The sequence below is a fragment of the Meles meles genome, chromosome 5 (genome assembly GCF_922984935.1).
Source record: "Meles meles chromosome 5, mMelMel3.1 paternal haplotype, whole genome shotgun sequence".
In the NCBI taxonomy this organism is placed as follows: domain Eukaryota; kingdom Metazoa; phylum Chordata; class Mammalia; order Carnivora; family Mustelidae; genus Meles; species Meles meles.
The window spans coordinates 84,769,749-84,790,403 of NC_060070.1; the positions used below are offsets into that span (position 1 = coordinate 84,769,749).

Below are 20,655 nucleotides of genomic sequence, written 5' to 3' on the forward strand. Positions count from 1 at the left end.
TGGCACTACCTTTTCCTTTAATTGCCAAGTATTTCCTGAATGCTTACAATATATTTAGTATTGTAGAAGTTCACTAGAAACTTTAATCATATGTTATTTCTGGAAAGAGATTAAGAAAGAAATCTTTAGAACTCACCTGTAAAGTACAATTTTCATTTCTTTCAAGAAATTTCACAAATCTCTGTACAACTCCTGGTTTCTGTATAACCTGATCAATTGGTGGATTAGGTTCTAAAAATTAAAAAAGAATTAAGTTATTTATAGGCACAGAAAGATAATAACCTGATTCCTGTGTCAATTAACAGGATGTACAAAATAATTCTTCCCTAGGTTTCACTAACCAAGTTTAAAAGCCTCAGGTGAGTTTAACTGAAGTAAACAAGTATTCTCAAAAATGCAGTCCTTACTGGAAAGCAAATTCTTTTTCATTAATCATAGTAAGAAAAATTTTTAAATACTGCCTACACAAATATTTAATACTTTTAAGTTGAAAGCTATTTAGAAGGTTATCTTCACAACATGGAGTATTTCAGTCTCATACTCAAAACACCACCTGATAGATAATCTTCCCCCTAATCCTGTATAAGAATACCTCATTTTCCAGAGATGTCTCCTTCCCTATCTAAATGATATTCTATTCTGTCAGGGTATCATTCATTATTCACAGAAATGCTACTGGACTATGTAGGATTCTTCATAAATTTTCATGAAACGCAGAGGAAATTTATAACTTGAGAATTATAAAATCTCTAGGAAATTTTAAAACAAAGATATGCAAAATTAAAACCAAGATATTTCAGCTACTGACCACCTAAATATCAACACTTCCTTCTCCCTTGGCTTCAACAAAAAGTATGCTCTTGTGGTTCTCTAGGATATTCTGTTAGTGTTCCATATTTACATAACAAAAAGGATAAAAAAGACCTCCTTTAGGGTTCCCTGGATGGCTCAGTAAGTAAAGCAAGTGACTCGATCTCGGGTTTGTGAGTTCAAGCCCACATTGGGCATGGAGTCTACTTAAAATAAATAAATATACTTTATAAAAAAATAGATCTTCCTTACAAGTATATTTTCAAGAAAAATTAACATCTACTGACTTACTGACAATGATGATGTCTTAAATAAAAAATATCTAATAAATAAAACTCTCAGAACCTTCTAATATCAAATAAGCATACTTGAAAAGAATTCTTGCCTTTGGAAAGCAGCTTTCTAAATTTCTGTGTTGCTGTTAGCTGTTGATCAGCATTGTTAGAAAAAATCATCTGAACCATATCTGTGGTGATAACTTCTTCCTAAAAACAGAAAATATAACTTAACACTTAATATTTTACATGAATAACTGTTATATGAAATACTGTTGAAGTATAATTTGAAATACATTTTTGCAATATCTACCTCTGGAATGGGTACAGTGGAACTGATATCTGGATCCTGGATAGGACTTTCTAGCATAGACTCATCGTTTCTGGGCAAAGAGACATTTCTGCGTTTGAACAACTGTAATAAAGAGAAGTCACTTTATACACTGGGCTTTCCATAAAACACTGAATCCCATAGAATTATATTTTTCATTTATGTGAAGAAAACAAAATTATTTAAAATTCTACATATTTACTATTTCTCAGTCACTATACCATGAAGATCTAAATTATCTTTGAGAAGTTAAACTCTCCTGACTTGGTTAGCTCTTACCAGCAGACCACTTTGGGTCAATTCTTATTCTCAGGTCTTTTACCAATGGCCGGTCCCATAAGTAGAGTACACATTTACTTTTAATAGAATTTGAAAAAAGTACATATGCTCATAGTGGTATATGAGATGTCTAAGAATTTTTCCAAGAAAATCTTAATAAAAAAGCAAATAAATATAGTTATTTGGGAGAAATATTGTGGTATATTAACAAACTGATTAATTACAGATTAATACAGATTAATAAGGAGCAGAGAACAACTCTGAGGAAATATGGCCCTATCCTTTTCATTTCAGGAATGAATAAAAATTAAAAAAAAAAAAAAACAAGAGAGAGGAGGAGTGAGGCATAGTGACATCACTGAGGGGAATCTAGATACATTTTCTATATCAAAATAGAGAAGAAAAAAAATCTGGTATATTCTTTCTGAGAGCTAAAGAAAATACTGCTCTTCTTCGAACAGTATACAATTCCTTCTAATCATTGCATCCAACAGATTTTTTGAGTCCTTAATGTAATAAAGTAGGGAGTGTGCTAGATACTATAGATAGGAAGATGACAAATCATATTTCTAAAACAGGCCTTTCTCTACTTTCATCATTGCTAGTACTTTCTACACATTAGTTTTTAATTCATGCATGTGAGGATTATACCCTCAATATAAATACTTCTAAATTTAAGTGTATTTGGAATGAAAAACGTTGAGATATACTCCTTTAAAGGATTTTTCTATTCCTTATGTCACATACACGAAGTTCAAAACAGAGAAGGCTAAGAGAGCTAGCTGGCTGAACATAGAAGGAACAGTATGAGTAGCACAGGTAGAGGACTGTAATTAACTTAGGAGCAAGAACTATGAAAACCCACAAAGCAACAAATAAATATTATGGTTTTTTTGGGGGGGTGGGCAAATCTGGTAGTGACAAATGGAAGTGATCTAAATAGGCTTAAGGGTAAAATCTGCTTAACACTGGGATAAAATATGATTAAGATAAAAGGCTTATCAATAAAACAGAAAAGCTGTTTCTCTCAGTGATTAAAAACAGCACAGGATTCTGATTCATGAAGTATTCCTGGAGTCTAATAAAGAACAGATTTATATTCAATTTCCTAAAGATACTCTATCATTTTAAATTATCTAAAAATAAGCAATGATAATGTAACTTCTAAAATCTATATAATGATATGTCTGTGTTAAATAGATTTAAATATTTTAAAACACCCACCTGCTCTTCCCTTTTTTGTTTTCGAAGCTGTATTCCTTCTTCTTCTCTTCGTCTACGCATTTCTTGGGGATTTAGGGCTTTATTCTTATAACTTTTCATTCTATAGTTATCTTTCCCTGGACTAGCCATTGCATCTTCAGGTTAGGAGAGAAGAAAACAGATACTAATAATTCTCAAAACAACATGAGATGTTTACTAGGAAAACTAAGTTCATGCTTACTGCTTTAACAGACTGACAAAATTGATTCTGAAAATTATGTACAAAGAATACATTCCCTAATTCCCACATCAATACTGGAGCAAAGTAACCAAATATTTTTGGACTAAATTATCAAACAAATAATAGATTTTGGTCTAAACACAGACAAAGTCATTATCCTAATTTCACTGATTTTAAGATGCACTCCCCAATGCCTGGAGTTTTAACCTTTCAGAAGTGGGGTGCATCTTAAAATCACTGTCTGCCAGGATATAATCAATCATGAAGTAGTTGGGTAAAAAACTTTTAAATTACAGCTCTTGGCAAGATCAAAAAATAGCCAAAGTGAGTGAAGTATCTCTATTTTCAATGGAATATATTATTAGGCTTCAAGAAGCTCCCTCAAATATTTTTGGGGCTCTGGCTTCTTTCATTTACTTAAGGTGCTGTCCTCAGAACCAAGGTTGCATGGCTCATGACTTCAGTCATGACTGCAATACTAATTTGCAATACTAGGGTATAATTACTTCTTTTTAAATACTGAAATACTGGGGCGCCTGGGTGGCTCAGTGGGTTAAAGCCTCTGCCTTTGGCTCAGGTCATGGTCTCAGGGTCCTGGGATCCAGCCCTGCATCAGGCTCTCTGCTCAGCAGGGAGCCCGCTTCCTCCTCTCTCCCTGCCTGACTCTCTGACTACTTATAATCTCTGTCTATCTAATAAATAAATAAAATCTTAAAAAAAAAATACTGAAATACTTGTATACTTTATTTTTAAGTAGTTTTATTATAAGTGTATTTGAAAGCATTAACATTTATGTAAACATATTCTTACACGTATATTTACAGTATTTTACATAACACTTTCCATTTAAAATAATATAATTTTACTTTTAGAAACCAGAGAGAGTGTTGTGATCAATTAACACTTATGAAGTAAAAAGAAGAAAAGGAAAGGCTGGCATTTATCTGCCATCTCTGATGTCAAAGATAGACTAATGAACTGGTAAATTATACTCTAAGTAGTAAAGTACACTAAAACATATGCATTAAATCCTGTGTGAGCACAGAAGACACAGCAACTAACTGTGCTTTAGGGAGTTCTGAAAGTTATCTTAAAAGAGCAAAAATTTGTCAGGGAAGAGGATGAAAAGAAAAAATCGGAAGGAATAAGCAGCTCAAGCAGAGGGACTATATGTCAAGGCAAAGAGTTCTTGCAGAAGACTTGCACAAACACAGAACAGTAAGAGACTAAGTGTGCCCAAACAAGATTTGTGGGAGAAAATGCAGGAGATAAAGCTAGAAAGGTAACTAAGAACACATGGTTCGTGCAATGAGGTTGAGAAATTTGGACACAATCCTAAGTAACAATTGAAAAAATTAAAGAGAAGATTGTCTCAATCTTTGATGAAGATCTGAACTAAATTAGCTGCTACACTGGAAATATAGAAGACTGGTTGATTTCAGAAACATTACAGAAATTGATTTAATAAGAACTAGACACCAAATAAATGTAAGGAAAATGTGGTGAAGAAGAAAAAAGAGTTTAGGGCTCCAGGGTAGCTCAATTAAGCTTCTGCCTTTGGCTCAGGTCATGAGCCCAGGGTGCTGGGATCAAGGCCAACATCGGGCTCCCTGCTCAACTGGAAGCCTGCTTCTCCCTCTCCTACTCCCCCTGCTTGTGTTCTCTGGGTGTGTGTGTGTGTCTGTCAAATAAATAAATAAATAACTTTAAAAAATAAAAAGAAAAGAAAAAGAAAAAGGAGTTTAGGATGACTCCATGGTTTTTATAGCTTGATCTATTTCAGTATAGTAACAAAATAAGCAAAGACAAGGAATAAAGATGGAGTATCAAAATGATGGTTTTGTTTGGTTGCCTCCTTGTTTTTGAAATGAAAACAATGAATTGTTTTATTTTTAAAATTTTTAAACACTTTATTTATTTGTCAGAGAGAGAGAAGAAGAGAAGCAGTCTCCCCACTAAGCAAGGAGCCGGATGCAAGACTTTATCCCAGGACCCTGGGATCTTGACCTGAGCCAGGAAGGCAGCCGCTTAACTGACTGAACCACCTAGGAGTCCCTATTTTTCAATTTATATTTAAATTATATACAGCAAAAAAAAGAAAAAAAAATCACTCTTTTGGTATAAAGTTCTATGAATGTGACAAATGCACAAGGATAAAACTTTGACAATCAAGACACAGCTCCATGACCCCTAAAAAATGTAGTCATGCTGCTCCTATAACCCCTCTCCCACCCTTAATACCTGGTAACCACTTATTGGTTCTCTATCTTCATAGTTCTGACCTTTCCTGAATTTCACATAAATGGAATAATAACAATATATAGTCTTAAACTGGCTACTTTTATTTAGCATCGTGTTATTTGTGAGATCCATACTGTTGGCATGCATCGGTAATTTATTCCTTCTTATTGTTGAATAGTATTCTATTGCATAGATATACCACAGTTTGTCCATTCGTTAGTTGAAGGACATTTAGGTTGTTTCTAGCTCAGTGCAGCTATGAATAAGCCTGTTATAAATATTCATGCACAGGTTTCTGTGTAAATATAAGTTTCCATTTGTCTCAGGTAAATATCTAGAATTAGGACTGATGGATAATATGGCAAGTGTATGCTTCACATTTTATAAGAAGCTGCCAAACTGCCAAGTATTCCATCAGCAATGTATAAGACTTCCTGTTGTTCTATGCTCTGCCAACACTTGGTATTGTCAGATTTTGTTGGTAACTGTAGCCATTCTAATAGATGTATAGTATCTTTCATTTTAAACGTATTATACTTATATAATACTTAGGGCACATACAGGAGAGATAAGACCTATAGATAGTTAAAAGTATGGGTCAAGGGGTGGCTCAGTCGGTTAAGCCTTTGGCTAGGATAATGATCCCACGGTCCTGGGATGAAGCCCCATGTCGGGCTCCCTGCTCAGCGAGTAGCCTGCTTCTTCCTCTTCCTCTGCCTGCAACTCCCCCTGCCAGTGCTCTCTCTCTCTGTCAAATAAAATAAAGTCTTTAAAAAAAAGTATGGGTCAAAACTCAGGAAGAGTCCTAACTGAGCTAGAGGAGAAATTTCTAGAACGTTTGTTTACAGTTGAGTGGGAAAGGAAAGAGCAATGGAAACCAAAAAGAAACAGGTCAGCTAGTCAGAAGTAAGAGTCAAAGAGAAAGGAATTCAAAGGACACGGAGTATTTCATTTGTAGTAGCACTAAAAATAAGCCACTCAATTTATTCATTCACTGATTCATCCAGCAAATATAAGTGCCTACAATGAGGCAAGTACCACATGAGGCATAAGATTGGATAATTAGGTCACTGGTAAAGATAGGAGAAAAATTTCATTAGTGGTAGAGCTAAAAGTAGAATGGAATAGGCTGTACCTTTCAGAATGATTTAAAAAGTACTTTGTGCCTTTGAACCTAACACAGGTACATTCTAGCAATTTAAGTATACTTATAATATGCTTATTTATAATACTTATATATTTAAAATATACTTATTTATATTTATTATAATTATAATATTTATAACTTATAATATTTATAATATCCTTAAAGTATTCAATGAACTGATCAACAATACTGGGTAGACCTACAAATACTTACCATTAGAAACAGCTTAATCTTAAAAAAAAAAAGAAAAAGCTTAATCTAACTTTATTAATAACAATGTTCAGTATTATTCCCTAAGTATTTCATATATAAAAATTCTGTCTCATTAATAACAACTTAGGCTCTAGGAAGGGAATAACAGAAATGAGTTCATTGCAGAGCAAACTGGGCTTCAACATTAGTTGCTGAATTATGCTCAATAAGTATAAAATATTCTAGCAAAATGAAATGTTCATAGCAATAAACCTCCTAATACTTAGCCATTTACATTAGGCTTTTCGAGGCCATTGGCCTCTAACCGTTTTTGTTTTGTTTTAAGATTTTATTCATTTATTTGATAGAGGAGAGAGAAGGAACACAAGCAGGGGTAGTGGGAGAAGGAGAAGGAGACTTTCCTGCCAAGTAGGGAGCCGGATTCAGGGCTCCGATCATGTTCCAAGCCAAAAGCAAATGCTTAACAATTGAGCCACTCAGGTGCCCCTCTCTAACTATTTGTAATCACACATCCTCACATATGCAAAATTTATTCCTACATTCATCCTCAATGTTTATTTATATGTAAGTATTACTAGTGTAATAATCTAACCCATTATAAAATTAAAGGAGGGCATGTGTTGTGATGAGCACTAGGTGTAACATGTAACTAATGAATTGTTGAACACTACCTCAAAAACTAATGATGTACTGTAGTCTGGCTAATTGAACAAAGTAACAATAAATTAATAGAAAATTTTTAGAAAGGAACAGCTTTAAGAGGTAAAGAAACAAGTTCTAATACTTTTTCCCCATATCTGATTCAATTACCTGTGCCTCCACAATCTACACACTGGATACTTCTTCTAAAACCATTAATTTAGGTGACCACATTAAAACCTTTAATATAGATATGTTAACTAAATAAAATCTACTCTGAACAGCTCATATATCATTTGTTCCTTTTTCTGATGTCCTACTAACTTCTTATTTAATAACACCTGCAATCCTCACTGCAGTTGCCTTAAAGGGGACATAAAGACCAAGAAAAATCATCTCTAAAGGTGCCTGACCCAACAGGATTGTTCCCTTTTCTGGAAAATAACTTTAAAGACTGTATTTCAAAGGTTGCCATCTCATACAAGTTATTTTAAATATAAGAAACACTATTCAGATGCTCTGGATCCCCAATAGAGGGTTGGGTTGCTTTTGTTTGTTTGTTTGTTTTCAGTCATAAGCTTATTTTTCACTCAGCTGTTTGGGAAACTGTTTTGAGGCTGGGAGACTAACTGGAATTTGAACTTTTTCTAGTACCTATTAACGGAATTTCTTGTGCCCCTGAAGTCTCCATTTCTACGGTTTGGGTGCCTATTAGTAACATCATAACATCGGTACAAAAGGGTAAGTGTGCTGAGTGAGCCCTTACGACCAAACAAGCAGTACTTAAAGACAGAAAGGACAGAGCTGTTTCTTGTTTACCAAGGAAGAAAGTCGCTCTCCTACAGAATATGAATCCTAAGTGTTGTAATTAAGAGACATCAAGTCAGAGGTTTGTTTTTAAAAAAATGTTTTAAAAGCCAAAGAGTAAATGCTGATGTCGTATATTTTTGAAGTATCACTATCCCGCTTCACAGCTTTCAAATCCTTTATCTCTTATGCATTACCGCGGAAACACTAAATTTTCATCTTGGAAGGGAGCTGACCGGTTATTAACCCACCCCTGCCGACGTCCACACAGTCCTCCCAAGGACCTGCATCCAGGTGGAGGAGGGCAGAGGACGACCGCGACGGTGGGACAAGTAGCCCTCCCCGCCCCCAGCCCCAGAGCTACCCCTGCGGTATTCTGGAAACTGGAACTTCTAATAACGCTGCTGCTGGGATCACACAGACGCTGAGACCCAGGAATGAAGAGGAGCGACTGACAAGCCCGTGTCCCGGGAACAGGAACTACCAAGGCACGGAGAAGCCGAACCGCAGGAGGATGAGCTCAGCCGTTTAAGGATCCCTCCGAAGGCCAGCCTGGCTGCCTGCGAGGATCTGTATTCCCGAACCTTCGCGTCAGTAAGGAATAGGTCTGGCTGCCACGCCCCCGCCACCGCGGTCTCCCTCGGGTACTTGAGGGAAAAAACCCGGTAGCATGGCCTGGTCCTCAAGCTTTCGCAGAGAAGGGGTAAATAAAAACAGTAGCCCCTGGAACCAGTAACTCCCAAAGGGACCAAACCCGAGATTCACCCAAACTGGCCTATGTCACTCCCACTTACCCATTAATGTGGCAATACCCGAGGCCTTAACTTCTCAGTTCCCGGTTGCTGCGTCCGCTGCAGGTAACAGTAGGGTCGCCACTCCGCCCCTAGCGTTGAACGTAGCGATAAGGTTCGCAGCTCAAGATGGCGGCTACCTGCGCCCCTTCCCCGAGACCCCGAGGCTTGGCTCCCAGAAGCCCTTGCATGCGGCGACCGCAGTGGTGGCGGCGGCAGCTGCACCCGCCGGTGGAGGGGCGGAGAGCAGCGAGCGTCGCAGCTCCACCCACCGAAGGAGGAGGAGCCGGCCCATGCATTGACTCGGGGATTTTAATTCCGCGCAGACGCCGCGCCTGCTGTGTGTCCGACTGCCCTAGTCCTTTGTGCGAGCTCTCATTCATTCACTCATTCGCTGGTTTAGTTTGTTTACTCAGTCATTCATCCTACAAGATAGTATTGATGGAAGGCCTGATATGTGCTAGGCATTGTTTTACATATTAGAGCTGCTATAGCGTACACAACGGAAAAATTGCAACCTCGTGGAGCTTTACAGAGGCTCTTCTTCAGCTGCATTAACCTCTTTCTGTATGTCCTGCTCATTCGTTTCAAGCTTTGGAATTTGCCATTTGTTTAAAATTTGGATTCTATAAAATCTGTGGATTTCTAACAAAAAGGTAGTCATTGATATAGGAAATAAATAATTCCAAATAAGGAATTCTAAATTATTATAACACACATAAGCTTTGTAATCCATCTTGGAGTTCAACAAACAGCACTGAAAAGAGACTGTTTTCTAGAACGTAGAAGATAAATAATACGTGATTCCTGCCCTGAAGAAGATCTTGTTTTTTTATCTCTTGTTCTTTTTGTTTTCTTAGAAATTTCTTGGGTTATATTCCAGCTCTGGATTAGATAGGTAGATAGATTGATTGATAGATTCTGCTGTTGTATTTTTTTTTAAATTTTGCTATTGTATTTTTAATCCCAAGAGCTATTTCTTATTTTTGATTCAGGAATTAAATCTTTTTTCTAATGTCTCTCTGAAGATATTGTAGTTTCCTTTAAGTATTTTTTTTCTCCTCCATTCATAGTATCTGATTCTTTAGAGTGTTTTTCCTTTTTGATCATTTTGGTTTTCATCTTTCTTGCCACAGCCATACTCTAATGCCCAGTGATCCTTGAGTATCCATTCATATTTAAGACTGAGACACTAAAGAAAACTATTATAAACTTTATCTGCTGACTGTTTACTTGCCAGCTGTTGACCTCCTTACAGAGTAATAACATGGGATCTTGGTTGTTTCATTGGAGGACTTTCTAAAAGTCTTTATCTGTAGGTCTTTCCTCTCTGACTAATAATTTGCCCTGGAGAGGAATTTTCTAATCTCCTGACATCAGAATGTGATGGGTGGGGGGGTAGCCTCATAATTCAGTATTTAGTTTGCACTATTCCACACTTATATTCCAACATCTTGAATCTCCCTCTCCCCAACTCTAAGCTGTGCGTTTCTGACTTAATAGTCTTTCTGATTAATTTTCTTTATGAAACCAAACCTATAGTTCTTCTATCTTGGAAGGAAAGATCAGTCACTTGGCAACCTGATAATGAGGAAATCTGGAGGTAGCATGCTAACTGCTCCTTATTGAGGCTTTTCAGCAAAGTGTTCCTCTTTTCAGGCCCAATTTTAATGTTTTTTTAGAAGCATGTGGTCTTTAATTTTTGAACATTTCCAGAATTCTGATGTATAAACCGATTTATTTTTGTTGACTTCTCTTAGCCAAGTTAGTTACTACTCATCCATCCTTTTTCTAGCTTTCAAATGTCATTAAAATCTCATTAACATTTATTTTTATTATTTTTATTCTGTCATTTTAGTAGATTTTGAGAGGCAGAGAATATAGATGTACATGTTCAGTCTGCCGCGTTGAACTGCAAAACCCCCAATATACTGTACATTATCAAGTTATGCCACTCTCTTGTTTAAATATTCCCATAGTTCTCTATAAGAGCCTACATGATTTGGCCCCTGTCTTGATATACCGTGGCAGTCAGGCCCTAGGGTATTGTGTACTCGTGTAATGTCCTAGCTCCCGTCGTAGGAATTCATTCTGAAAATTCTCAGAGCCTTGAGTGCCTCCTAGTAAATTAGGAGTCAACACCTGGAACCGAGGATGCAAAAAAGACTACGCCTCCCAGAAGACACTACAACACAGACTAGCTTGGAGCAGTGCATGCTGGGAGCTTTTTCCTTCCGGGGGGACCGAGGAAAAGCTTTTTTTGAATGTGAGAATGGAAGTGAAAGTATTTTGGAGGCGCTGGTTTGTTTCTTGGCTAACTGTGACTCTCAGGGTGTGGAGAGGGCCTGTGCGTCCCAGTCTGCCGTGCCGGGAAAGGTAATCGACGTTGAACGTCTCTCTGCGGGAGAGCCAGACGGTGTCGGCGGCCGACCCGAAGAGGAATCCCAGGATAATCAGGCATTGTGGCCGCGGCCGGATCTTTGGGCCGGTAGGAACTACGGTCCCTTCCCTTATTCCCCCGGCCTCGGCTTGATCCAGTCGGTGTTTGGACCGGTTTGGGTCCTGGAAGTTGGCGCGGACTCTTGGGCAGAGTGGGCCTTGTGGCATGCGGCCCTTTTGGCTTCTCTCACCGCCTGTTCAGTCTGGCACCTGTCACAGTCACTTGTCCTGATCAGAGTGTTTGGGAGTTCAAGCGTATCCCTCTGTCTAGCCCCGGGAAAATAAGAAACTGGTGTGACGTTCTTTCTACTGGTGGTTTGGGAGAGTTTCCTTCTTAAATCAGAAACTATTTTCACTTGTTTAAAAGAGAATAAGAAACATAGGACAATGTAGAAGTTCTTATAAGGCTAAATTTATTCTAATAATGGGAATAGTTCCCCCCCCCCTTTTTTTTCCCTGTTTGTTTTTAGTCCTTAGCTGAACAACAAAGGAAGGTTGTGGCTGTGATTGATTTAAAAAATTCTTAACAAAATCACCTTTTGTCCGTACCAAGTCCATAAAACCCTAAGGTGATTGCTGGTTTAGTACAATTCATTTTATGGACAGATCCTCAAAAACATGGGCTATCTTACCTAAATTCTGAAATGTAAGATTGCATTCCAGTTCTCTTTGTTCTGGAATCTGTGCTCTTTGCTACCATGGACACTGTTTTTATTCTTTGGGTTGAGAGGACAGCGTTTGGAGCCTGACTGGGTTAGCATTTGGCTCACCATTTTCTGACCTTGGTGACCTATCTGAGCGAGGGTTTCCTCCGTATAGGAGGATAATAATGCTACTTAAATTACTTTGATATAGCTAAAACTCTTTAACTGTTAACGTATTTTATTAAGATGTGTTTATTTACCCTCCCCATTGTTAACAACTTTAAGTTTCTGTATTTAGATGGATCATTTGATAAGATTTCTTTTAGTTTTCTCTTAACTGACTTACCATACTTGAGCAATTTTATAAACATTATTTTCTTCTCGACCACACACCAGACATGCTTTTTGAAAGATATTTAAAATTATTTATTTTAATTTGAACTATTATTGCCTTTATTTTATTGAACCCATAAATTCAAAATACAGTAGAGAAATTTTGGTTGAGATTTATAATGAAGTTTGTACATTTGAGGAACAGTTAAGTACATCAAAAATATCTTCAAATAATCCAGTTTTAAATAGCTTTTGTTAAAAATTTTGTTTCAGGGGCGCCTGGGTGGCTCAGTGGGTTAAAGCTTCTGCCTTCGGCTCAGTTCATGATTCCAGGGTCCTGGGATCGAGCCCCGCATTGGGCTCTCTGCTCCGCGGGGAACCTGCTTCCTTCTCTCTCTCTGCCTGCCTCTCTGCCTAGTTGTGATTTCTCTCTGTCAAATAAATAAAATATTTAAAAAAAAATTTGTTTCAGATCATCTTAGAGAATGCATTTTTTTCTTCAGTCTTTCAAACTTAAAATAACATTGTATTCTTTTCTAGCTACCCGATGTACTATGCTTTCTTGTGATATTTGTGGTGAAACAGTAACCTCAGAACCAGACATGAAGGCTCACCTGCTAATTGTTCACATGGAAAATGAAGTTATATGTCCATTTTGCAAGTTGTCAGGTGTGAATTATGATGAAATGTGTTTTCATATTGAAACTGCTCATTTTGAGCAAAATGAACTAGAAAAAAGCTTCGTGAAGATCAGTACAATACAGATTAGGAGTTCAGATAACAGGAAGGACAACACCTTACAGTGTAGAATGGAAGTTAATGCTAGTGTCCATTCAGCTTGTGCATCTAATCATCCCAAAATTTCAGCACAAAGCCTGCCTAATGATGGTACTTTAAAACATAAAACCTTTTATTCGGAGAACTTAACTGAATCCAGAAAATTCCTGAAAAGTAAGGAAAAAGAATGTGACCCATCTAAAATAAAAGGATCAATTTATGAAACAACGTATAGTTCTCCCGAATGTCCGTTCTGCGGAAGAATAGAAGACTGTAGTCAAGATATGGAAAATCATGTGAAAACAAAGCATGCCGATCTTTTAGACACTCCATCTGAAGGTAAGATACTCATTTTATGTGATAGTTAACAGTAGTGTCAGTTTAATATGTGGTGTCCTAAAAGTTGGTTTGTAAATCAGATGACTGCAAATGTGTTTTTTATCTTTATTTTTTTTAACTTTATTTTTTTCAGTGTTCCAAGATTCATTGTTTATGTATCACACCCAGTGCTCCATGTAATATGTGGCCTCCTTAAAACCCACCACCAGGCTCACCCAATCCCCCATTCTCCTCCCCTCCAAAACCCTCAGTTTGTTTCTCAGAGCCCACAGTCTCTCATGGTTTGTCTACCCCCTCCGATTTCCCCCAACTCTTTCCTCCTCCTCTTCTCCCAATGTCCTCCATATTATTCGTTATGCTCCACAAGTAAGTTAAACCATATGATAATTGACTCTCTCTGCTTGACTTATGTACTATGTATCTCTCAGCGTAATCTCCTCCACTCCTGTCCGTGCTAATACAAAAGTTGGGTATTCACGTCAAAAAATGGGCGGAAGACATGAACAGATACTTCTCCAAAGAAGACATACAAATGGCTAATAGACACATGAAAAAATGTTCATCATCACTAGCCATCAGGGAGATTCAAATCAAAACCACACTGAGATACCACCTTACACCAGTTAGAATGGCCAAAATTAACAAGACAGTAAACAACAAGTGTTGGAGAGGGTGTGGAGAAAGGGGAACTCTCTTACACTGTCCGTAGGAAAACAGTGTGGAGATTTCTTCAGAACTTAAAAATAGAGCTACCCTATGACCTTGTAATTATAATACTAGGTATTTACCCCAAAGATACAGATGTAGTGAACAAAAGAACTATATGTACCCCAGTGTTCATAGTAGCAATGGCCACAGTCGCCAAACTGGAAAGAGCCAAGATGCCCTTCAGCAGATGAATGGATAAAGAAGATATGGTCCCTGTATACAATGGAATATTATGCCTCCGGCAAATGTGTTTTTTAAATTCAGTTTATAACATTGTTCATTTGCTATTATTACAATATAAAAAGACAGTTGTGGAAAAGAATTTTTGATTCAGTTAATAAATAGTTCAACTACTTTGAGAATAGTTTTAGAACTTTCCGAAGAGGACTATACTCAGAGTCTGTTTTTCAGAGGGCATTCTTTTACTTAGCACCAGCCCAATGGCATCTGAACTGTTTTGGACTCTGATTTTCTGTGGTTCTGAGTTTGACTCCATTATGATCAGAGAACACACATTTATGATTTTCACCTATGAAAAACATCTTGCTTGTTTCCAAGTTTTGGTAGTTAGGAATAAAGCTGCTTTAAATATCCACATGCAGCTTTTTATATGGACAAATTTTTTATTCATTTGGGTAAATACCAAGGAATGTGATTAATGGATTGTATAATAATAGCATGTTTAATTTTATTAAGAAACTGCCAAGCTCTTTCACAGTGGCAATGAATGAGATTTCCTGTGGCTCCACATCCTCACGAGCATTTGGTACTCTCAGTGTTCCAGATTGTGACCGTTCTAATATTTGTGTTGTGGTATCTCATCTTAATTTAATTTTAAGTGCTCTCTCATAACATGAATATCTTTTTGTATGCTTAATTGCCATCTGTATATCTTCTTTGGTAAAGTATCTATGAAGGTCATCAGCCTATATTTTAATCTGGTTTTGGTTTTCTTATTGTTGATTTTTAAGAGTTCTTTGTATATTTTGGATAACATCTTTAGTACATGTATCTTTTGCAAATATTTTTTCCCATTCTGTGACTTGTCTTCTTCCTCACTTTGACAATGTGTTTTGTAGAGCAGGTTTTTTATTTTAATGAGGTCCACCTTATCACTTATTTTGTAACTTCACCATGCCTTTGGTGTTGCCTTCGCCATATCCTAAGTCATCTAAGTTTTCTCCTATGTTATCTCCTAGGAATTTTGTGGTTTCTCATTTTATGTTTAGGCCTGTGATCTGTTTTCAAGTTACTTTTTGTGAAGGGTTTAAGGTCTGAGTCTAGATTCATTTTCTTTGCATTTTGATGTCCGTATGTTCCATTGTTGATAAGATTTTCTTTCCTCCATAGTTTTGCCTTTACTTTGTCAAGAATTTAGCAGACTGGATTGTTAGTCCATTTCTGGGCTCTCTGTTCTGTTCCATTGATCTATTTGTTCTTTTTTCAATACCACAGTGTCTTGATACTCTAACTTTATAGTAAGTCTTGAAGTATCATAGAGCCAGTCCTTTGAATTTGCTCTTCTTCAATATTGTGTTGGTTATTCTGAATCTTTTGCCTCTTTGTATAAATTTTAGGATCAGTTACTTGGTAGCCACAAAATAACTTGCTGAGATTTTTTATTGGGATTGTCTGGAATCTGTAGATCAAGTTGGGAAACATAGACATGGTAGCAATATTGAGTCTTCCTATCATAAACAAGAAATATCTCTCAACTTAGTTTTTCTTTGATTTCTTTCTTCAGAATTTTGTATTTTTTCTCATGTGTATCTTATTATATATTTCATTAGGTTTTTGCCTTTTTTTTTTTTTTTTGGTATTAATTGCCTGATCGTGTTTTTCAAGGAATTGGTCCTTTTCATCTAGTTTATACATTTATGGCATAGTCCATAATATAACTTTATTATCTTCGGAATGTACATAGGACATGTGATATCCCCTTTTTTATTTCTGCTGTTAACAATCTGTGTTCTCTTTTTTTCTTCTTACTTAGCTTGGCAAGAGACTTTGGATTCATTTGTTTTCTCTATTGGTTTTTTGTTTTCAGTTTTGTTGATTTCTGCTCTTTTTTTTTTTAATGTCTTCTTACTTATCTTGGATTTAACGTGTTCTTTTATTTCTAGTTTGCTTTAGTGGAAACCTAGATGATTGTTCTTTCTTCTTTTCGTATATATGCATTCAATGTTATAAATTTTCCTTCTAAGCTCTGCTTTTGCTGCGTCTCACAAATTTTAAGTAGTATTTTAATTTTTATTTAGTTCAAAATATTTTAAAATTTCCCTTGAGATTTCTTTGGTATATTATTTAAATGTTTATCTATTCTCCATATATTTGGGGATTTTTCAGCTCTTTCTCTTAATTTTTGTTTATTTCCTTTGTAGTTTGAGAGCAGACATTGTTTGATTTTAATTCTTTACATTTCTTAAGTTTTAATGTCCTAGATTATGTTTGATGGCCTAGAATGTGATCTGTCTTGTTGAATATTTTATATGAACTTAAGCAGAATGTATATTCTGCTGTTGTTGGATGAACTTGTGTATAAGTATATTCAATTGATTGATGGTACATGAGTTCAAGTGTATCCTTTACTTATTTTGTTACTTATTTGGTTTTGGTTTTGGTTAGTGTTAGCATGGTGTGTCTTTCTTCATCCCTTCACTTTTAACATATATATATATATAGAGAGAGAAGAGATACTTATTTATGTATTTATTTGGGGGGGGGGGTGAATAGACAGAGGGAGAGAATCTTCAAGTAAACTCCCACTGAGTGCAAAGCTCACATAGGGCTCCATCTCATAACCCATGAGATGAAACCAAGTTGGATACTTAACCAGCTGAGGCATCCAGGTACCCCTCTAATGTGTGTATTTATATTTAAAATGAATTTCTTGAAGATGACATATAGGTAGTTCTTATATTTTGCTCCACCTTGATAATCTATCTTTTAATGTGTATGTTTAGAGCAGTGATATTTAAAGTGATTATTCCTAGAGTACCTGGGTGGCTCAGTGGGTTGAGCCTCTGCCTTCGACTCAGGTCATGGTCTCAGGGTCCTGGGATTGAGCCCCGCATCGGGCTCTCTGCTCAGCGTGGAGCCTGCCCCCACCCCCGTCTGCCTCTCTGCCTACTTATGATCTCTCTCTGTGTCAAATAAATAAATAAAATCTTAAAAAAAATAAACTGATTATTTCCATAGTTAGATTAATGTATCTACCATCCTTGTTATTGTTTTCTATTTGTTGCCCTTGTTCTTTGCTTCTTTACTTGTCTTTGACTTTTTTCCTGCTTTTTGCAGTTTAATTGAGCATTTCATATGATTTCATTTTCTCCCATGGGGGGAAAACAGTTCATACATGTAATCTTTTGACCCTATTTGGCCACATAAGAATGATCCTTGGGCCTAGAACACTTCCTTATCGAGAGTTCTCACAGCCTTTGTGTGGAAATATCTTTCCCTTTTTCAAGTAATGGTGTATATTTTTTTGTTTTGCTTAAGCATGTGTGTCATATGGCACCTGAACAGCCTTAATGCTAGGTCTGTCCTATGCTGGAAAGGGGTGACATCCTTCATTGTGTTGTACAAGAGAGGTGTGTACAGACTAATTGCCCTGTGTTGGCTGCTGGAAGGGACCCGTTGGCCATGGCAGATTAATGTCTAATACGGAAGAAGATCTTACTCTTTCTCTTCTCTGTGTGTTCCTCTATGTTCACTATGAGTAAAGTGTTCTGACCAATACTTGACTGCATTATGTTTTCCATGGTGATTCTGATATCAAGAAGCATTTGGACTTCTACTCCTGATATATAGGCAGAAGATTTCACTTGCTCAATACTTTCTTTTCTTAGCATATCAGTTATGCTTATTTTTACTTTTTTAGTGCTTAGCCTAGAGTTCGCAATATACATTAACAACTAATCCAAGTCTACTTCTGAATACCGTTGTATCACTGTGTGAGTACAAGGACCTTATCATAATAAGATATTCATAATTCCTCTCCCCCATCCCTTGTGTCGTTGCTGTCATTCATTTCAAGTAAGTGTAAGCACACACATATATATATATACACACACATATGCACATAATTGAATACATTTCTATTTTTATTTTGAATAAACTTATCTTTTATATCAATTAATGAGAAAAATAAAAAATTTTATTATCTCCTATTTCTTCCCTGATCTCTTCCTTTATGGATACCTATGTTTCTGGCCAATATTACTTTCCTTCATTCTGAAGAACTTCTTTTAACATTTCTTGCACAGCAAGTCTACTGGCAACAATTTCCCTCAATTTTTGTCTGAGAAATTCTTCATTTTCCCTTCATTTTTGAGGGATAATTTTGATGGTACAGTATTTTAGGTTGGCAGGTTTTGTTTTGTTTTTCTTCTGGAAAATATAAATATTTCACTCCTCTTGCCTATTACCTGAATGACTTCTGAGAAGTTGTTTGTAATTCTTACCTTTGTTCCTCTATAGGTAACGTGTTTTTTTCCCTCTGTCTTCTTTCAAGATTTTTTATCTTTGATTTTTCTGAAGTCTGAATATAGTGTGCCTAAATGTAGTTTTTGGCCTTTACTGTGCTTGGTGTTTTCTGATCTTCCAAGATCCATAGTTTGATGTCTGACATTAACTTGGGGATATTCTCAGACCTTATTGCTTTAAATAATACTTTTGTTCCTTTCTTTCTTCTCCTGGTATTCCCATCTTGTGTATGTTATACCTTTTGCAGTTCTCCCATAGTTTTTGTAGGTTGTGGGTTTTGGGGGTTTTTTGTTTTGTTTTGTTTTTTGTTAGTTTGTTATGTTTGGGGGAGGTTTTGGGAGGCTCTTTTTGTCTTTACATTTCATTTTGGGAAATATCTCTTGTCATATCCTTATACTCAGAGATTCTTTCCTCAGCCATGTCCAGCCTGCTAATAAGCCCAAGGGTTTGAACTCTAACATTTCTTTCTTTTTTAAGGATGTCGCTTCTATTAGTTTTTGAAGATTTATAGCACTTAAATTATGTTTGCTTGAATGTATGAATACTAAAAAATTTTTCATAAAATATAAGAGCACTCAATTTGGTCATCAAGTAAAAGTAAAAACTGCCTTTCTTTTTAAAATCAGTCCAAAGTAGCATTTAGGAACGTAGTCGTAGGCTGCAATGTTGACACCATGACAAAACCAAGTATAGGATTGCATCTGGTTTTGTTTTGGTTTTGTTTTCAGTAGCCAGTGTTCTTTGGTTAAGTTCTGAAAATGGTCCGGTTGTAAGGCAGGAATCTGTTTGATTCTACCAGGGCTATGTTCCTTGAATTGACTGCTGCAGGGTGAGGCACATTTTCTGGACCATGTCAATTACCTACTAGCCATCAAAGTAAAAAAATTCATCATCTCTTCCTTGATATTCCATTCCATGGAAATCAACTCAGTATTATGAGGTACTTTGGTTCCACCAAATTCTTTCACAAACTAGGATCTTTCTTATGACCTATCGGTGATCATTTCCAGTGTAGCTCCAAACTTGATGGTTGTAAGCAAACCATTCCAGAAGGGACATATTCTCAATCAGTTCATGTTCCTGTCCTGTCATGAAATGAGATTTATCCTTCTCTTTTTCTTCAGTTAGATAATTTTCTCCTCTTCTGTGCCTTGGCAATGAAGAACATTTCTCATTATATCCAGATTTTCATAAACTGTTAGAATCTCTACAGCTCCTACTTCTAAAGCCTTTAGTGTAACTTCATCTCCAAAACAGTACTTACCTGTGTCCTGGCTGATTTCACCAAAGTGCTGAATTAATTTCTCTGTTTCAATGAATTTTACCTTGGAAAGAACATCAGTAGATAACACAATAGCTTAGTTTCCATTTTTACTACCATAGGATATATCAACTAAATTTAAGTCCTTTGACTGCGGTGTCTCTGCAAACATGTCAGATTGACTTAGTTCAGTTTTAACGTCAGCTAATCCACCTAAAATGAGACCAGTCACATTCACTTTGTGGAATAAACAGCTGTCTAGCAGTCTCAGCTACTATCTGAATACAGTTATTCCACTTCCAGTCCAGGCCTTACATGTATGGATTGCTCAGCTGTACTGCTCAGTGTCCCTCTTCTGTGCCCAGTATCAGTCAGGTCTTGGTCTACGCAGAGGTACTACTTCTGTCCTGGGCAAGCTGCACCTGTCTGCTTGCCGTGCTGCTTGATGGGTGCAGCTCTTTGATCTCCTGCTCCAACTAGGGAGTATGATCCCAATTCCAAGCTTTACACTGAAGGCTTTATGCTGAATTTTGTATCTCACCACTTAGTTTGGAAGGAGGGTGCTGATAATTTAACCCCTAAAATTCATGCATAGACTGGCCCCTACTTACCATTTTGATTTTCCTTTATACTTTCCTTTTCTTGCTTTAACTACAGATCCACATATTTTTTATTAATTTTTTCTCTTATTA

At 36.6% G+C, this 20,655-nt stretch overlaps 2 protein-coding genes and 1 pseudogene across 2 annotated transcripts in view; 1 reads left to right on the top strand and 2 right to left on the bottom strand.

Moving 5' to 3' along the window:
* The window catches only part of KPNA5 (karyopherin subunit alpha 5), a 48,912-nt gene extending 39,745 nt beyond the window's left edge, over nt 1-9,167 (bottom strand). The window contains exons 1-5 of the mRNA XM_046006905.1: nt 8,981-9,167; nt 2,920-3,053; nt 1,399-1,500; nt 1,196-1,295; nt 137-231 (exon numbers count right to left, since the gene is read on the bottom strand). Of these exons, the coding sequence (XP_045862861.1) occupies nt 137-231; nt 1,196-1,295; nt 1,399-1,500; nt 2,920-3,053; nt 8,981-8,984 (435 nt within the window). The 5' untranslated portion in view covers nt 8,985-9,167. The remainder of the gene's footprint in view (nt 1-136; nt 232-1,195; nt 1,296-1,398; nt 1,501-2,919; nt 3,054-8,980) is intronic.
* A 2,062-nt stretch (nt 9,168-11,229) lies between these two features.
* Nucleotides 11,230-20,655, top strand: part of ZUP1 (zinc finger containing ubiquitin peptidase 1) — a 31,324-nt gene continuing 21,898 nt past the window's right edge. The window contains exons 1-2 of the mRNA XM_046006621.1: nt 11,230-11,465; nt 12,934-13,509. Of these exons, the coding sequence (XP_045862577.1) occupies nt 12,948-13,509 (562 nt within the window). The 5' untranslated portion in view covers nt 11,230-11,465; nt 12,934-12,947. The remainder of the gene's footprint in view (nt 11,466-12,933; nt 13,510-20,655) is intronic.
* Nucleotides 19,567-20,577, bottom strand: LOC123941541 (annotated as a pseudogene).